The 15449-nt window shown below is 40.9% G+C and overlaps 1 protein-coding gene across 5 annotated transcripts in view; it reads left to right on the top strand.

Annotated features, from left to right (window-relative positions):
• The window catches only part of OPCML (opioid binding protein/cell adhesion molecule like), a 445601-nt gene that overhangs the window by 281940 nt on the left and 148212 nt on the right, over positions 1 to 15449 (top strand). For all 5 annotated transcript variants that reach the window (XM_084868336.1, XM_084868335.1, XM_084868338.1 and 2 more), the window contains exon 3: positions 10173 to 10298. In XM_084868336.1, the coding sequence (XP_084724462.1) occupies positions 10173 to 10298 (126 nt within the window). The remainder of the gene's footprint in view (positions 1 to 10172; positions 10299 to 15449) is intronic.

The following is a 15449-nucleotide window of genomic DNA, read 5'->3' as shown; positions in this document are numbered from 1 at the left end:
TGGAACACTCAGGCCCACACAGACCCAATTTAAACGCGGGGAGGCCCTGCAACCTGCATTCTCCCAAACCCTGCCTCCAGGTGGTGTGGATGCAACTTTGACCAGAGAGGACAGATAAGCAGGCCTCCCCTCAGAGGAGACCCCAGACAACCAAGATGTTAATTCAGGAAAATTCTGATAGAGACATTCCCATGCTCCCATGGAAGTTACTCTAAGCATGCCCTCCCAGAGCCACCCTGGACCATTATTTCCACTCTCCTTTGTGTTTGGAGCAGAGGTGTGTGTGTGTGTGTGTGTGTGTGTGTGTGTGTGTGTGTGTGTTTAGGGGAGAGCAGACATCCATGCTTGAACCAATTCTTCAAAATGCCCATCTCCTTTTCATGCCACTGCCTTCCCAGCCCACTCCCTTCTTCTTTCAGTCTGTTCCCAGGTAGTCCATGTCCCCTCCCCCTGACCCTATTCCAGGCTTGGCAGGTGGATAAGTCTCCATGGGAGTTAGAGGGAGGAAGCAGGATCACTGTTCTGTCTCCTGGGCCACCGACAGCCCATTTATAAGCCCCGACTCTCTCTCTATCTGTGTCTTTGCTCTGAATCCTCCCAAATGCTCTGTGTTTCTACTTCTGGCATTTTCTGTAGGGCAGACTCTGAGTGTAATGAGGTTTTATCACCCCAAGAAGTACCACAGCAGGTCCCAGGTCTAAGCTCTCATGCTTACAGCCCTAGGAGAAATGCAATCCATCGGGAGTTACTCATCCATTATCCCAGGGCTACTCTGCTCCCCCGGCTCCTGCTGCCATCAGTACCCATTGCTCCCCACATTCCCGAGAGGGGCCCCTCCGTCTGTCTTCCAGGGCTAAGCAACCTGTCATCTCAGGAGTGCTCTCAGCATCAGAAAACGTTCTTTATGGGCTGTCACCTCCCCACTTCAAACAGTGTCAGGCGCTGTCTGCTCTGGGGGTTAAAGCAACACCTTCCAGTTAGATGGGCAGAGTGCTATCACACAGCCCTTTTCCCTAAAAGACCGGATCTGACTAAGGCCTCATCCTCATGCATGGGGGAGATTTTTATTTTCTCTAGAGCAGTGGTCGGCCAACTCATTAGTCAACAGAGCCAAATATCAATAGTACATGGATTGAAATTTCTTTTGAGAGCCACATTTATTAAACTTAAACTATATAGGAAGGTACATTGTTATTAACTTAATTAAGGTACTCCTAAGCTGGCCTTTGCTAAAAACTCAAGAACCAAAGAGCTGCATGTGGCTAGCTCTGGTGCCACAGTTTGCCAACCAATGCTCTAGAGGGAACCTGCTGTTATCTGTCCTATTGATTTGGGAACCTTGCTGTTCATTTCACCCAATGACCTGCTTGTCATTTCTAAGACTATCTGGTCCTAGCCATTCTCCCTGCCTTTCGCATTAACATACCTACACACACCTCAGACCTCAGACCTGGGGTTTCTCTCCTTCCCTCCCATAGATGCCTGCAGCCACGTCCTCTTACTCACCCCCGCCCCACAGTGTCTACACAATGTCCTCTTCTCAGCACTTTGTATGTGCTGGCTTATGTCGCCTTTACAATACTCCTACATTTTAGGTGCCAATTGTATGCCTAGCTCATCTACACTAATAAAAGTGAAACATGCAAATTGACCATCACTCTGTTATGCCCACCAGCCAATCAGGAGGGAATATGCAAATTAGAAGGACAAAGATGGTGGCCATGTGAATAATCAAAATTATGCCTATTGGGGTTTTTTTTTGTTTTGTTTTGTTTTTGTCACATTGGCAAAAAATATAACATATTCTTGGTGAGACACAGAATTCCAGTAATTACTGTATGTGTGCCATGCCATGATAAAGGTTGAAAATCACTGCAACAATCAATGCTTTTGGTCAAATACCTCTCCATTTTGCCCTGTTTTTTTGACACCAAGCTATGGAAACTGAAGTGTGTTTCTGCTCTTTCTTCTTCATAATGAATGAGATGATGGAAGGAAATAGGATTTTCTTTGCAAATTCCCCACTTTTCAGTACTGCAATCAAGCTGAAGTGGCATTACTTCTGCCTTATACCTGTACATGTCCTTGGTGTGCCCTGGCGTCCAAGGACATGTAAATAGCATGTTATTGGGCTCCTGTGATATTTTCTTATTTAAAAAAATATATTTTATTGGTTTTTACAGAGAGGAAGAGAAAGGGATAGAGAGTTAGAAACATCGATGAGAGAAGACATCGATCAGCTGCCTCTTGCACACCCCCTACCAGGGATGTGCCCGCAACCAAGGTACATATTCTTTTTTTTTTAAATATGTTTTTATTGATTTTTCACAGAGAGGAAGAGAGAGGGATAGAGAGTTAGAAACATCGATGCGAGAGAATCATTGATCAGCTGCCTCTTGCACACCCCCTACTGGGGATGTGCCCACAACCAAGGCACATGCCCTTAACCGGAATCAAACCCGGGACCTTTCAGTCCACAGGCTGACACTCTATCCACTGAGCCAAACCAGTCCTGGCCAAGGTACATACTCTTGACTGGAATCGAACCTGGCCGCAGGCCGACGCTCTATCCATTGAGCCAAACCAGTCTCAGCTCCTGTGATATTTTCAAAGGCAATTTTCTCTGCCCCAACAATGTGTACATAATTATCTGGGAAGTGAAGCGTATAAAAATAGACAATGTTTAATAAAACAATCAAAGGTATCATTAGAAGACACATCCAATTAAATTAATCTAGAGTCTCCAAGCCTCTCAGATTTATGATGGGTTTAACGCAGAGCACACTGACTTACATGTGTAGAAAGGAGGGGCTCAGAGCTTCCTCCTTCCCATAGCCTTTGAGGTTCAGCAGAGGCCAGATAAGAGCTTTCTCGGGAAAGGTGGCCTCCTTTCATAGCTGAAAGGACTAAACTGGAAGCCACCCTCATAAATATCAGTGGCTTTCTACCTGGTATCCTGGTTGAACCTGGTCAGCCTGCAATCTTTTCTGGGCTGGTGACACTGGAGTCTCTAACAAACTTAGACTGGCTGCCCCAATAGATACTTTATGTGTTTTAAACAATTTTTTTTTACATTTTAATATATATATATATATATATATATATATATATATATATATATATAGTATATAAAATAAAATTCACACATTGCAAGTGTGCAAATTAAGGACTTTTAGTAACTTTACCAAGTAAAGCAATCTACACTAATAAAAAAGTAAGATGCAAATTGACCATACCTTTGTGATGCCCACCAGCCAAACAGAAGTGAGTATGCAAATTAACCCAACAAAGATTGAGGGTAAATTTGCATATACAGGCACTGAGTGGGAGGGCGGAGCAGATGCAGGCTTTCCAAATTGCCCTAGCCACTCTGGGCCTCTGGGCAGTGTGGGAAGGCATAAAGGCCGTTCCAGGCTGGAGCAAAAAGACAGTGCTGGCAGCCAGAGGAAGGAAGGCCCATTCTTGCAGGAATCTTTGTGCACCAGGCCTCTAGTATCAATTTAATTGAGTTTTAGAACATTTTACAGATTTCCCGTAAAATTTCTCACACCTACTGACTGTTTTTGTTGTTGTTGTCATTGTTATTTTCATGATTACTTTTTCATTTTTTTTAAAAAAGCCTTTGTTGTGGAAAGTATTACATATGTCCCTTTCTTCCCTCTAAACACTTCGTACCCAACTGCTTTCCAAAAAGGCTTTGCACAGTCTTTCAGCCTGAGCTGTCTCAAATATTCTAAGGCACTTGTTGCTGGGGAGAATGTTCTCCAGGATGAAACACCTGCATTCCTGTGACATGTTAAATATTTAAAGAGTTTCGAGTGTGTTTTGTCTTTGAAGGGAACTGAGACGTAAATTCCCGGTGGCTGAGTGGTGAGGACAGGAGACCTGGCCCCTCTGTAAGTGGCATGAATTATTCCACTGGAAACACCCCGTGACACTCTAGGCTGGGGTACTGAGAAACCACTCTTTTTTTCTCCCATCCTTTAATTGCTTTTTGCTGGGGCCAGGGATATTTATGGGCTAGGAGATTGCCAAGTTATTTATTAGATGGAGTATCTAGGGATAGACTAATATAAATCACTTAGGCTGGTATTGAATATACCAGACACTCAGTAATTTAAAAAGCTTTAATAAAAATGCTAAAATATGAGACTTGTCTTTGGCTGTAATGAGACTCAGTTATCATGTTTTTATCAGCAATATTCAGTCATGAACCCCTCCCCACTTCCCCAATGTAAAAATAAAATGCAGATGCAATCTTTATTTTTTCAGACTTTTCAGATGTGTTGGAATTGAGATAGATTTTGGAGATTTGAGAAAAGGCTCACATAAAATCTATGTTGGAGGCCTCATGATTGACTTCCTCACACCTAGAAATCCAAGCCTGTTCTTTCATATTGGAAATCTTGACTTTTGTGGATCTAACAGGGCAGTGAATTTAAGAAAGGAGGGGTATGTGAGTTTAACCTTGGCCCGTGCAAAGCTACTTTGCTGTACCTTCTACACAATATAGATCGCATTACTGAGCCCAGCCCTGTTCCCAAGCAAAGTCAAAGCTCATCAAGTGTCACACCCATGGGATCCCTGAGACTCAAAATGTAGCTTTTATTTCTTTAGTCAGAATGCTGAATGATAGGTACATGTCATTCCATAGTCTTTAAAGTAGACTTATTTTATGATCTCATTTATTCATAACTAAAACCATTGCTGCTTTCATACAACTATGGAATAGAAAAGTGCCATCTGAGCTACCAGCCTCGCCCCCTTCCTTCTGAGCCACCATCTAGCTCTGAACATGATTATGAACAACTACCCACTTCTTCAAAATTTTGCAAGCCCTGGCTCTCTCCAAAGATGAAGTGATTCTGTGTCTGATCCAGAGGATTTCTTTCTATAATTCTGTCCCAGGCTTGGGCAAGGGATGGTGCATACTGAGTGCTGGGTGAGCAACAAGTGCAGCAACAAGTGTGCAACCCCTACTCTTGGCATCACAAAGCAGGAAGGGAAGGGAAGGGAAGGGAAGGGAAGGGAAGGGAAGGGAAGGGAAGGGAAGGGAAGGGAAGGGAAGGGAAGGGAAGGGAAGGGGAGGGAAGGGGAGGGGACGGGAGGGGAGGGGAGGGGAGGGGAGGGGAGGGGAGGGGAGGGGAGTGATTTTGCCAACATATTATATTACCCGAGTACACAAAATTTGGCACAACCTCGCCTAGCATGTCTACTGTAATTCTTAAATTACTCTCACCTCTAGTTTATGAAATAAGCTCTTTTGTTAGAATAAAAATTTAAAAGGTAACCCTGGAAGAATAAAACATTCCGTTTTTTAAAAGTCTGCACTGTTGTTATTTTTATAAATTAGCCTGGAGTGTTTAAAAGTGCAGTGGAAAGCACTTCATATTTATATCAGCTTTCACTTGGTCTCAATATCTTCTTATTCTCTGGGGATAGTAATAACAATAATAAACTGAAAACAACAATAATAGCCATTTAAGTCTCTTTAAAATCATTATCTCTAAGGGCTGTTGAAAACAGGGCATGGTTATCACAGAGTCGCCAGGAATCAGAGCTGGCTCGCCAGCCTGTAACTAACACCATTGCCACGTTCCTGTGTAGTGAACACGTTCATGCCCATTTTATGGCAGAGCAAGCACAAGTAACTTTTTCAAAAATTACACAGAAAATAGTTGGGAAAAAATGGTAGTCAAAATTTAGCCTCTGTAAGTCCAGATTATAATTTGAACACACATTCTCTCTCTCTCTCTCTCTCTCTCTCTCTCTCTCTCTCTCTCTCTCTCTCTCTCTCTCTCTCACACACACACACACACACACACACACACACACACACAGTGCCATTCACTTTGGAATAAAACACTTGAAACATGATTTTCAAATATTGTGACTAGACACAGATAGGGCAGAATTGTAGAGGGTGGTATCATTGCCCTTGATAGAGCAGGACACAGTGCTGAAGTTACATCCTTTGAACCTTCCAGAAATAGAATAAAATATCCTCTAAAAGAAAATATATAAAGAAGAACCAAGTAAATTTTTTTTATATACCACTCTGTGATTTGCCCTGGGTATTTGCATAGGCACAATGTTTGGCATTTAAGGACAGGATTGACAATTATTGATTAGATATTTACTTTATGCTTTGAAAGCCTATCTAATGAAATCTTGCAGCTTTCCAAGGCCAGCTGAAGGAGCTGAGATTTAGAAAATGAGCAAGCAGGCACTGATTAAGCTATTTATCTGATTCCAAATGTTTATTCAATATTGCTAAGAGCGTATAAAATAATAGTAAGAACTACCATTTAGGAAGTACTAATTTATTTCTAGCCACTGTACTAGTGTACTATACACATTCCCACTTTGTTACAACCTGGAAGATATGTTCTGTGGTCGTCATTTTCTTCAGTGGGAACCAGGGGATGAGGAGTTAACACTGTCCCGGGATACATGGGTCATTGGATTAAGGAACCTAAGTTGTGGTACATGGTCTCTCACACTGTTTTTCAGTTGTATCATGTCACCTTTATGTAGGTGGCACTGATATGTCAAGAATAGTACATTTTGCTCCCCAATTACCTTTGCACATAGAAATATATTTCACCTTTAGGAAAACCTTTCTAACTCAGGTTTGTTCTCTCACAAGTATATGATAACATGTTTACCACAGTGTATATAGTGGGCATGTATTCATTTTGTACATTTTTATTAAGCACCTGTTATGCACCAAACCTATTTCTAAGTACTGAGAATATTGTGATTTATAAAGAATATAGTTTAGAAACAGAGAGTCCTTAAACAACCATATGAATAAATATAAAAGACAAAACCCAGAATTTAAAAAAAAAAATCTAAGTAAGGAATTGGATGGAGGGTATTTTGGAGAAAAGAGAGGTCAAATGTCAAATTTCTAGGATGTAAAGCAGTTGGCAAATTATAAGGTCCCCAATTTTTAAACCTATGCACACGCACACATACTCCTTTTAGAGGGGAAATGATTTAATCATGTCAGGCTTTGGGTTCTATGATAGGAATGCAAGGATAAATATAGCCGATTTGGGGCAATTTACTTAACGTTTCTCATGCTTCTATTTCTACATCATTAAAACAACTTACTTTCCCATCACAGTTTACATCCAATTTTATTCTGTATTCATTTTTGATGCACAGCAAAGCTGTTAGACCATGGTGTACTTAATAGTGAGACTATTTGTTCTATTTATCTCCTAGTTCATAAGAAACCCACGAGGTAATGCTTGTGCAAGCAATTTGAGAACCATCGAGTTGCGTATTAATAAATAATACATATCATTGTGCATTACATTTTAATAACAGTGACCTTATAATTGGGAACAGAGAGAACTTCCCTTTCTCTCAGTTCACTTTTTGTGCTTTTTTCCCCCTTTTTTTTCCTAGCTATCTACACCCTTTGTTTTTCCTTCTCTGACTTGCAGAGGGTGACCGAAGCAATGGTCCTTGGTGGAGATGCAGAAGTAACCTTGCCATTTCATCCCAGGAAACCCCCTTCTCCCAGATGACCTTAGAATGAGAAGGGGAATGTGGAGATGGTGCTCAATATCCATGGACTTTTGCAAATAGTTTTTTTTTAAGATAAAATTTCAAAGTTAAATTTCAGAATATGCATTTAACTTTATTTACATGTGTTATGTTTTCACTTAACTCGATATTTTCATGTCCAATGAATAGCTAATAGGATGATCGAAGTGTGATTTTTAAAATGATATTCCCTAGATAAATAGTGTGAAAAGCAATATAAATTTCTGCCTTAAAACAGTGTAAGAGCCCATATTTTATCCAGAAAAAAAAAATAAAGAAAACAGCCCATACACAAATTAAACTTCAATACATATGTTTTAGGGAAATGGAGAAAAATATTGAGTTGCACGAAAGAAATCTGGTGACAAGAAGTAGTTACAAGTCCACTGATATACTTACTGATCATTTTACAGATACCTTATAATCTAGGACCCCTCATACTATGAGTTGAAATGGACTGTATGGGACTGAGGGCCCTGAACCGGGGACAGGGTGCAGGGATCTGAAATTTACTAGATGAGCCCCATGGACTGGGGCCGTAAGTAACATGTAGAACATGGGGGGTCAGTGCTGGCCCCCATACCGCTGTGTCTTCCTGCGGAGGGAGACTCCTGGTTCTAGAGAGAGGGGATGTCAGGTGGCCTGGCACACCCAGCCTCAGCCTCCTGAGGAAGCAGCACTGAAGCTGCTGCTGTATAAAAGCGAGAAGCAGTATTGACATTTCGAAGCTCAGAACTATGTTTTTAACAAGCCTGCAAATACTGGGAAATCGCTAGTACAGTTTTCTCCAGAGGATGCAGTGCCGTTAGAAGGTACTCCCGCCCCCACTACAGTGTGGATCTGGATAAAATATGTGCAATGAAATTTCAGGGCAAAATCTGATGCCGGAATCATCTACAACATGGCAGATTTATACCGGGGGTGGTTTTTATTTATTTTCAAATGTGGATTCCCTGAAGAGCTCAAATGTTCTACATGTTACTTACGGCTTCTCCTTGAAAAGACTTACCTCTAAGGTCTGGGCAACATAAAACTTGAGCTGCACAGTCCTCAGAATCGAGCATGGGCCGTAATTCTCCTTCGCCGCTGACTCGGGGTGGTTTGGAATTAACTAGAACTCGACCTATATGGTAATTAATAATTTATAATTAAACTGGCAATTTGAGTAAATCAGCATAACCGTAAGCATAGTGTCTCCTCTCTCTGTTATCTTCCCTTTTATTTTCAGAATCTGAAAGAGAATTGAGAAGAAATGTTATAAGCTTTGCGGCCCCTCCATCCCTACCCCTTATCCCATTATTTTTTTCCCCAATGTGTTCTTTAGATTTTTCTTTCAAAGAAGAATCAAGCATGTACCTTGTCAGCCTTATGCCAGAGTCTGAGGAAACAAGGGTGAAATCCCTTCCTCATCCTCAAGCACCTCCCTCACTAGGTAAAGGGACATGGACCCAGCCTGTAGGAGTTTATTGAGAAAGATGTAATTATTGTTGTCTTCATCTTCGTCTTCCTTGTCGTGTGGTAGTTAACATTTATTGAGTGTTTCTTTCCTATCATGCACTCTATGAAGCCCTTGTTTTGTCTAAACCTCACAACACATTTAGGTTAGCTACTACTATCATCTGTATTTCGCAGCTGAGGAAACCAAGAGGGGAAGGTAGTCTACCTTGCCCAAGATTATTCAACAGCTGAGGAGCTGAGATCTGGAGCCCTGCCCTAACCACTGGGGTATGATGTCATTATGCCTATGTTTTATAGTACAACTAGAGACATGATTCATGAAATTCATGCACTGGGGAGGAGGGGGTCCCTCAGCCTGGCCTGCGCTCTCTCACAGCCTGGGAGTCCTTGGACTGATGGCTTAGGCCCGCTTCCTTTGGGAGAGTGCACTGACTGCCAGGAAGCAACTCCTGTATTGAGGACTGGTCATTCTGCCTTTCAGCCAATTTTCATATTAGCCTTTTATTATATAGGATTATATAGGTTATTATAGTGGTCATAATAGCAGGTGCAGTGTATTGCTAACTCTGGTTGGGCAAGTCAGAGGCAGTTTTTCTGTGTTTTAAAAGATATGTGTGAGGAATGAAAAGGAATTTTCAGGTAAAGAAATGTGAAAGAAAAGAATTGCAGGATGCAATAATTTGTGCAAGACCAAAGAATATGGAGATGTCGGGAATGCTCTAGGGAGGATAACTAACTCACTGTGGTTGGCTTCATTGAAAAATAAAAATGGCTTAAGTGGGTACAACTCATGCCTATTTGCTTAAGTCAGCAATTCCCCTAAAATAAATGAGCATGTGGACAGACAGGAACTCAGAAAATGTTGTTAAGTAGTTTCCTTTTGGTTTGACCTTTCAATCAACAAGCATTAATGTCCTTGTCTTCAGTTCCTGTGCTTCTTCCCCACCCACACACCTGCCTTCTGCTGCAAAACATAAGTGCACTGTACATGTTGTGTTGGTGGCCACATCCTTGGTCAATCAAGAAATCAGAATATTATTACTGAGATGTTACTCATTATACTGCATGCTAAATGAATATGTATAGGCTAGCACCTTCTTTTGAGTGTAAAGACTAATTCTCATGTATTTATTCTCTTCTCTGTCTCTTCGCAGTCCCTCCACAAATCATGAACATCTCCTCAGATATCACTGTGAACGAGGGAAGCAGCGTGACCCTGCTGTGTCTTGCTATTGGCAGACCAGAGCCAACTGTGACGTGGAGACACCTGTCTGTCAAGGGTAAGGCATGTACCTAGAGAGACCTTCTTAGAGTCAGTATTTTGAAGGCTTTATTCTGTTCTACATCAGAACATCTGGAATCAGAAAACAATGCTGTCTGACACCAGAGTAATGTCAGAGCAAAGACCACACCCATCAGTCACTGAGTATTCCATTCCTAAAGAATATTTTAGATAATATTTATATTTACAGATAATCTTTACTGAATTGTTATTTCAGTCTTTTTTATGACTTTAGCTGATTTTTTGTGTCTTCCAACTGTGAAGAAGAGAGGTGCTGTAAGCATAACTTCCAACAAAGACACTCATTTCTCAAGGTCAAGATTGTGTGGGTTAGTTGGTGGGTTGTTCTTCTTGATGTAGAGTGGAGAACATGGCAGTGTCCACTGGGACCACTGATGCCCTTGTGCATTGAGGAGAAAAAGGGCCTCCCTGCTCAGGACTTTCTGGACATCAACCTAGTGCCACATATGTTTGACCTGTTAATAAATAGCTCTCTCAAGTAGAGGAAGGATGAAAGAAATGGTGAGACGGGGAGGGGTCATGCCATGATTGGTATTGAAATATTGGTTATGAGCATCTTCAACTTACTAGGAAGGGAACCAAAGAGACAAGGGGCCTCATGCCTTTGGAACTAAAACTTACTCCAAGTTGAACTATAAGAGATGAACACAGAATCACTTGATATATTTAGACTGTTAATAGAAACAATGATTAATTCCAGAAATTAGACAAGAGAGAAATGGCTCCCTCAGGCAACAGAAAAACTAAACATGCAACCCAGGGAAGAGGGAAATGTGGAGTATGCCTGTGTGTGTGTGTGTGTGTGTGTGTGTGTGTGTGTGTGTGTGATATAAAAAGAATAGAGATCTAGAGGAAACATAGAAATAAATCTTAGTAACCTTGCACTAAAAACTTGATAAATTTGGCTTTGTATTATTTGTAATCAGCTGTTGAAACAAAATACCACAAACTGGATGACTTAAACAATAGAAATGCATTTTCTCATAGCTCTGGAGGCCAGAAGGCCATAAGGAAGGTGCAGTCAGGTTGTTTCCTTCTGAGAGCCATGAGGTGTCTGTTCCATGCCTCTCCTGGGCTTCTGGTGGTTGGCTGGACATCTTTGGTGTTTCTAGACGTGAAGGTGCATCATCTGATCTTGGTCTCATCTTAACATGACTCCCTCACCCCCACCCCACCCCTGAACGCATCTCTCAGCCAATTTCTTTCTTTTTATAATGAAACCAAACATGATGGATTAATGCCCCGACTAATGGCCTCATCTTCAGTTGATTACCTCTGTATAGATCCTATCCTATATAATTAAAGGCTGATATGCAAATTTTCCCCTTGGGTGTTGGATCGCTCACTGTGATGGTTGTTGACTACCAGGGGTGTCACAGAACATGGTGGGTGACCAGCAGTGGTGGAGGTGGGTGCTGATGGAACAAGGGAAAGAGAAGACAGGGAGGCTGAAGGTGGGGAACCTGATTGGCCCTGATCACTGGCCAGGCCTAGGAACCCTACTCATGCACAAAGTTCATGCACGGGACCTCTAGTTTCCAATTAATGTCACATTCTGAGACACAAGGAATTAGGACTTTAAGGTAGCTTTTGAGGGGGATGCAATTCAACCCATAACAGGCTGAATCAAAATTAAAAACACCATTAAGATATGCATAATCCAAGAACACAGAAAGTAGTTCAGTGAAGGCCTGGGGAGGGGGTGGAGGCAGAGTGGCAAGGGTCAATGGGGGTGGGGGGACATCTGTAATATTTTCAGCAATAAAGATACATTGTAAAAAAGAATAAATGAAGAGGCAAGCCACAGACTGAGAGAAAACATTTGCTGTATTTAGACCTGACAAAAAGAATTTACATCTGGGCTCTGTGAAGAATTCTTACAGCACAATTGTAACAACCCACCTTGAAATGAACAAACTATTTGAACAGACAGTTCACAAAAGGAGATATGTGAATGAAAAATAAGCACCTGAAAATATGTTCGACATCTTTATCATAGAAATGAAAATCAAACAGTACTGAGATACCTCTATACAACTACTAGAATGACAAACATGGAAAAGACTGACAATGCCAAGTGTTAGTGAGGATGTGGAGTGACTGAAACTCATACATTAACTCTAAGATGTGAAATGGCATAAGCCCTATGGGGAAAAAAGCTTGGCACTTTATGATGAAGTTAAAAACACACTTAGCATGTGACCCAGCAAGTCACTTTTAGGTATTTAGCAAAAATAAATGAAAACAAGAATGTCAACAAACATGCATGGTACACAAATGTTTATAGGGGCTTCATTTATATCAGCCTCTAACTAGAAATAACCCAAATAACTATCAACAGGTAAATACATTTAGATATATTCTTACAGATGACTTCTGAGCGATTAAAAGAAACCAACCATTGGTACACATAGCACAATGGATAAATCTCAGTAACACTATGGAGCAAAAGAAGTGAGATACAACAAATGCATGCTATATGATTTCGTTTATCTGAAATCGTAGAACAGACAAAAGTAATCAATAATGTCTGCCATCAAGCCAGTGCTTACCAGGGTAGGAATGTTTGAAAAAGTGACTGCAAGGGGCACAATGGAATTGTGGGGGTTGATGAAAATATTTTATATCTTAAGTAGGGAGATAGTGGCATTGTTTAAGTTAGTCAAAACTAATCAAACTTTAATAAAAATAGGTGCACTTTATTATATGTTAATCAAGTCTCAATAAAGTCTAAAAACATAGAGATGTTACAAATGAGAACCTGAAATGTCCCCCTCCTAGTCTGAAACAAAAATCACGTGAGCAGCACTTACAAGTGAGAGGCTGGGTTGGGTACTAGGAGCGCCGTGTAAGCTTCCACTATTGAACTCTGTCCATGCATCTGGAGAATAGAGCTTTCAGCCCTGTCTTGTTCATGGGAAGACATGCTAATGAAGCCACGAATCATATTTATATAAAGGCCTCAGCTACTGACCCCAAATGCCAATGTTATAAAGTCGAATTAACATGAATATTAAAAGTGTACATAAGAGGCCTCCCCAAGCTCTGCTTGAGCAGAACCACAGCACTAGTGAGTGTTCCTAAAGACAAAAGGCTCATGGGAAAATTGCTCAAAGTCAGGGAGAATTTTGGATTTACATTATATCCAAACTGTGTCCAACCTTCAGACCAATCTATACATAGTTGGTGAAGTCCAATGTTCTTAGAAATGCTAAAAACCCCAGGATGCATTTATTTGATCCTAAATACACAGTTTTCTAAGCCTACAAATCTCTGGAAAAGGTCTTTGACATTGTGTGTTTTTAACAATGTTTATAGTGGTCATCGGTAAGATTTCCTCTTAAAATAGGGAGATTGATCCACATTTCCAACCTTTTCTACAATGTAATAGTTGCAATGCAGCCTTAAAAAAAAAAAAATCAGAAAATCCTAAAGTTAAATGATCCTGCCTCTTTAAATCTCCCAGGGATGCTCTACTTTCAAATTGCCTTTTGTTTTTCTGGAGCCTTGGCCTTCACCTTGTATTTCCCCTATTGTCTCTCCCTGTCCCCACCCCCACTCCCCCATCTCCCCCACTTATCTTCCCCTGGAGGGTTTGTGAGTGTAAAAGCTGCATCTTCTGTGACCACCAATATTTAATTTAGGCAGCGACTCCTTCTCACCTAGAGTTGAGCAGGCTTTGGAAAGTGGTTTTAAACTTTCGGAAGAGCAGCCAATAAAACTTGAACATCAAACAGCATTTTTAGAACCATTTACCAGTTAGTTCAGCATGCAAGAGTAAGAAAAGCCGCAATGACATTTCCTTTGGCATTCCAGTGGGATTACTTTGGATAATTGAGCACACTGGACATCTGGGTTCCCCGAATGTTAATGAAATATATTAAATCTGCTCTTTGAAATTTGGGGATCTATATAACAAATGGATAAACAAACTTTTATTTAGAAAAAGAATATTTTAATGAGCAGATTATTAAATATGGAAAATAACTGTAACACTATGGTTTAAAAAGACAGTTCAAGAACATGCCCCCAATCCCTAGAAATTATAGAAAAGAGATGTAGACTAATGACTGTTGGCATAAGAATCATCCAAACCTGTAGAGAATTTTTATTTATGAGTTTAGTTGAGCCATGCTGAGGACAGTTTCGGGGAAGAAAAAATCTCAATGGATTGAGAAAAATCTCTGGAAAATGAAACTTTTACAGCTTATTTTATACATCAAAATCACAGGGGAAGACATAAGGTGGTTACATAAAATCTGCTGGTGGTAGAATAGGTATGTGGGGAAAAGCAAAGTGGGAAAATCTCTGGGATCAGAATAAAAGTAAAATGGAGAGACACATATTTCTTTTGCATTGGTTAACAGGATAGTTAACAATTAACACTAACAGAACATAGGAATGGTCTAGGTCCATGGTCAGCAAACTGCAGCTCACAAGCCACATGCAGCTCTTTGGCCCCTTGAGTGTGGCTTTTCCACAAAATACCATGGCCTGGGTGAGTCTATTTTGAAGAAGTGGTGTTAGAAGAAGTTTAAGTGTAAAAAAAAATGGCTCTCAAAAGAAATTTCAATTATTGTACTATTGATATTTGGCTCTGTTGACTAATGAGTTTGCTGACCACTGGTCTAGAGGAACAAGATGAGGGGTTCGCTGGTCTTGGTGTTCTAGTGGAGATTGTGCCCTGTGGTGTCTGGAAAAAATGGATTACTCTGACATTAAGCAGATAATGTGTTGTTGTTGTTGTTTTAAAAAGAAAACTCATTCATTTATATGGATTTGCGAGAAAACATGGCACTTTTTGTCAGCCTTCACACATGGAAATGTGCACAGAATGGTCTACAGTTTAGGAAGTAGGATAATGATGGCACCACAGACCACCACAATGTGCCGATGAAAAGAGTGGGCAGGACCCAACACAGGCAGGCAAAATGGACTGGCGAGTGGCCAGTGTGTATGGAATACAATTGTGAAACGGGTGTTGCAAGTATATGTGTTTCCCTTGCTGAGGGACAGAAGAAGGGGCACTGGACCAGCATTGGGTGGGAGACTCATGAATATAAAACCAAGATAATGTGAGAGTTGCAAAGACGGGGGTGGCAGAGGAGACAGTAGGGGCTGTTGTGTT

This window comes from Pipistrellus hanaki (assembly GCF_964339955.1).
Source record: "Pipistrellus hanaki genome assembly, chromosome: 19".
Lineage (NCBI taxonomy): Eukaryota > Metazoa > Chordata > Mammalia > Chiroptera > Vespertilionidae > Pipistrellus > Pipistrellus hanaki.
Note: the sequence above shows the minus strand (reverse complement) of the source record. Positions and strands in the feature narration are given on the sequence as shown.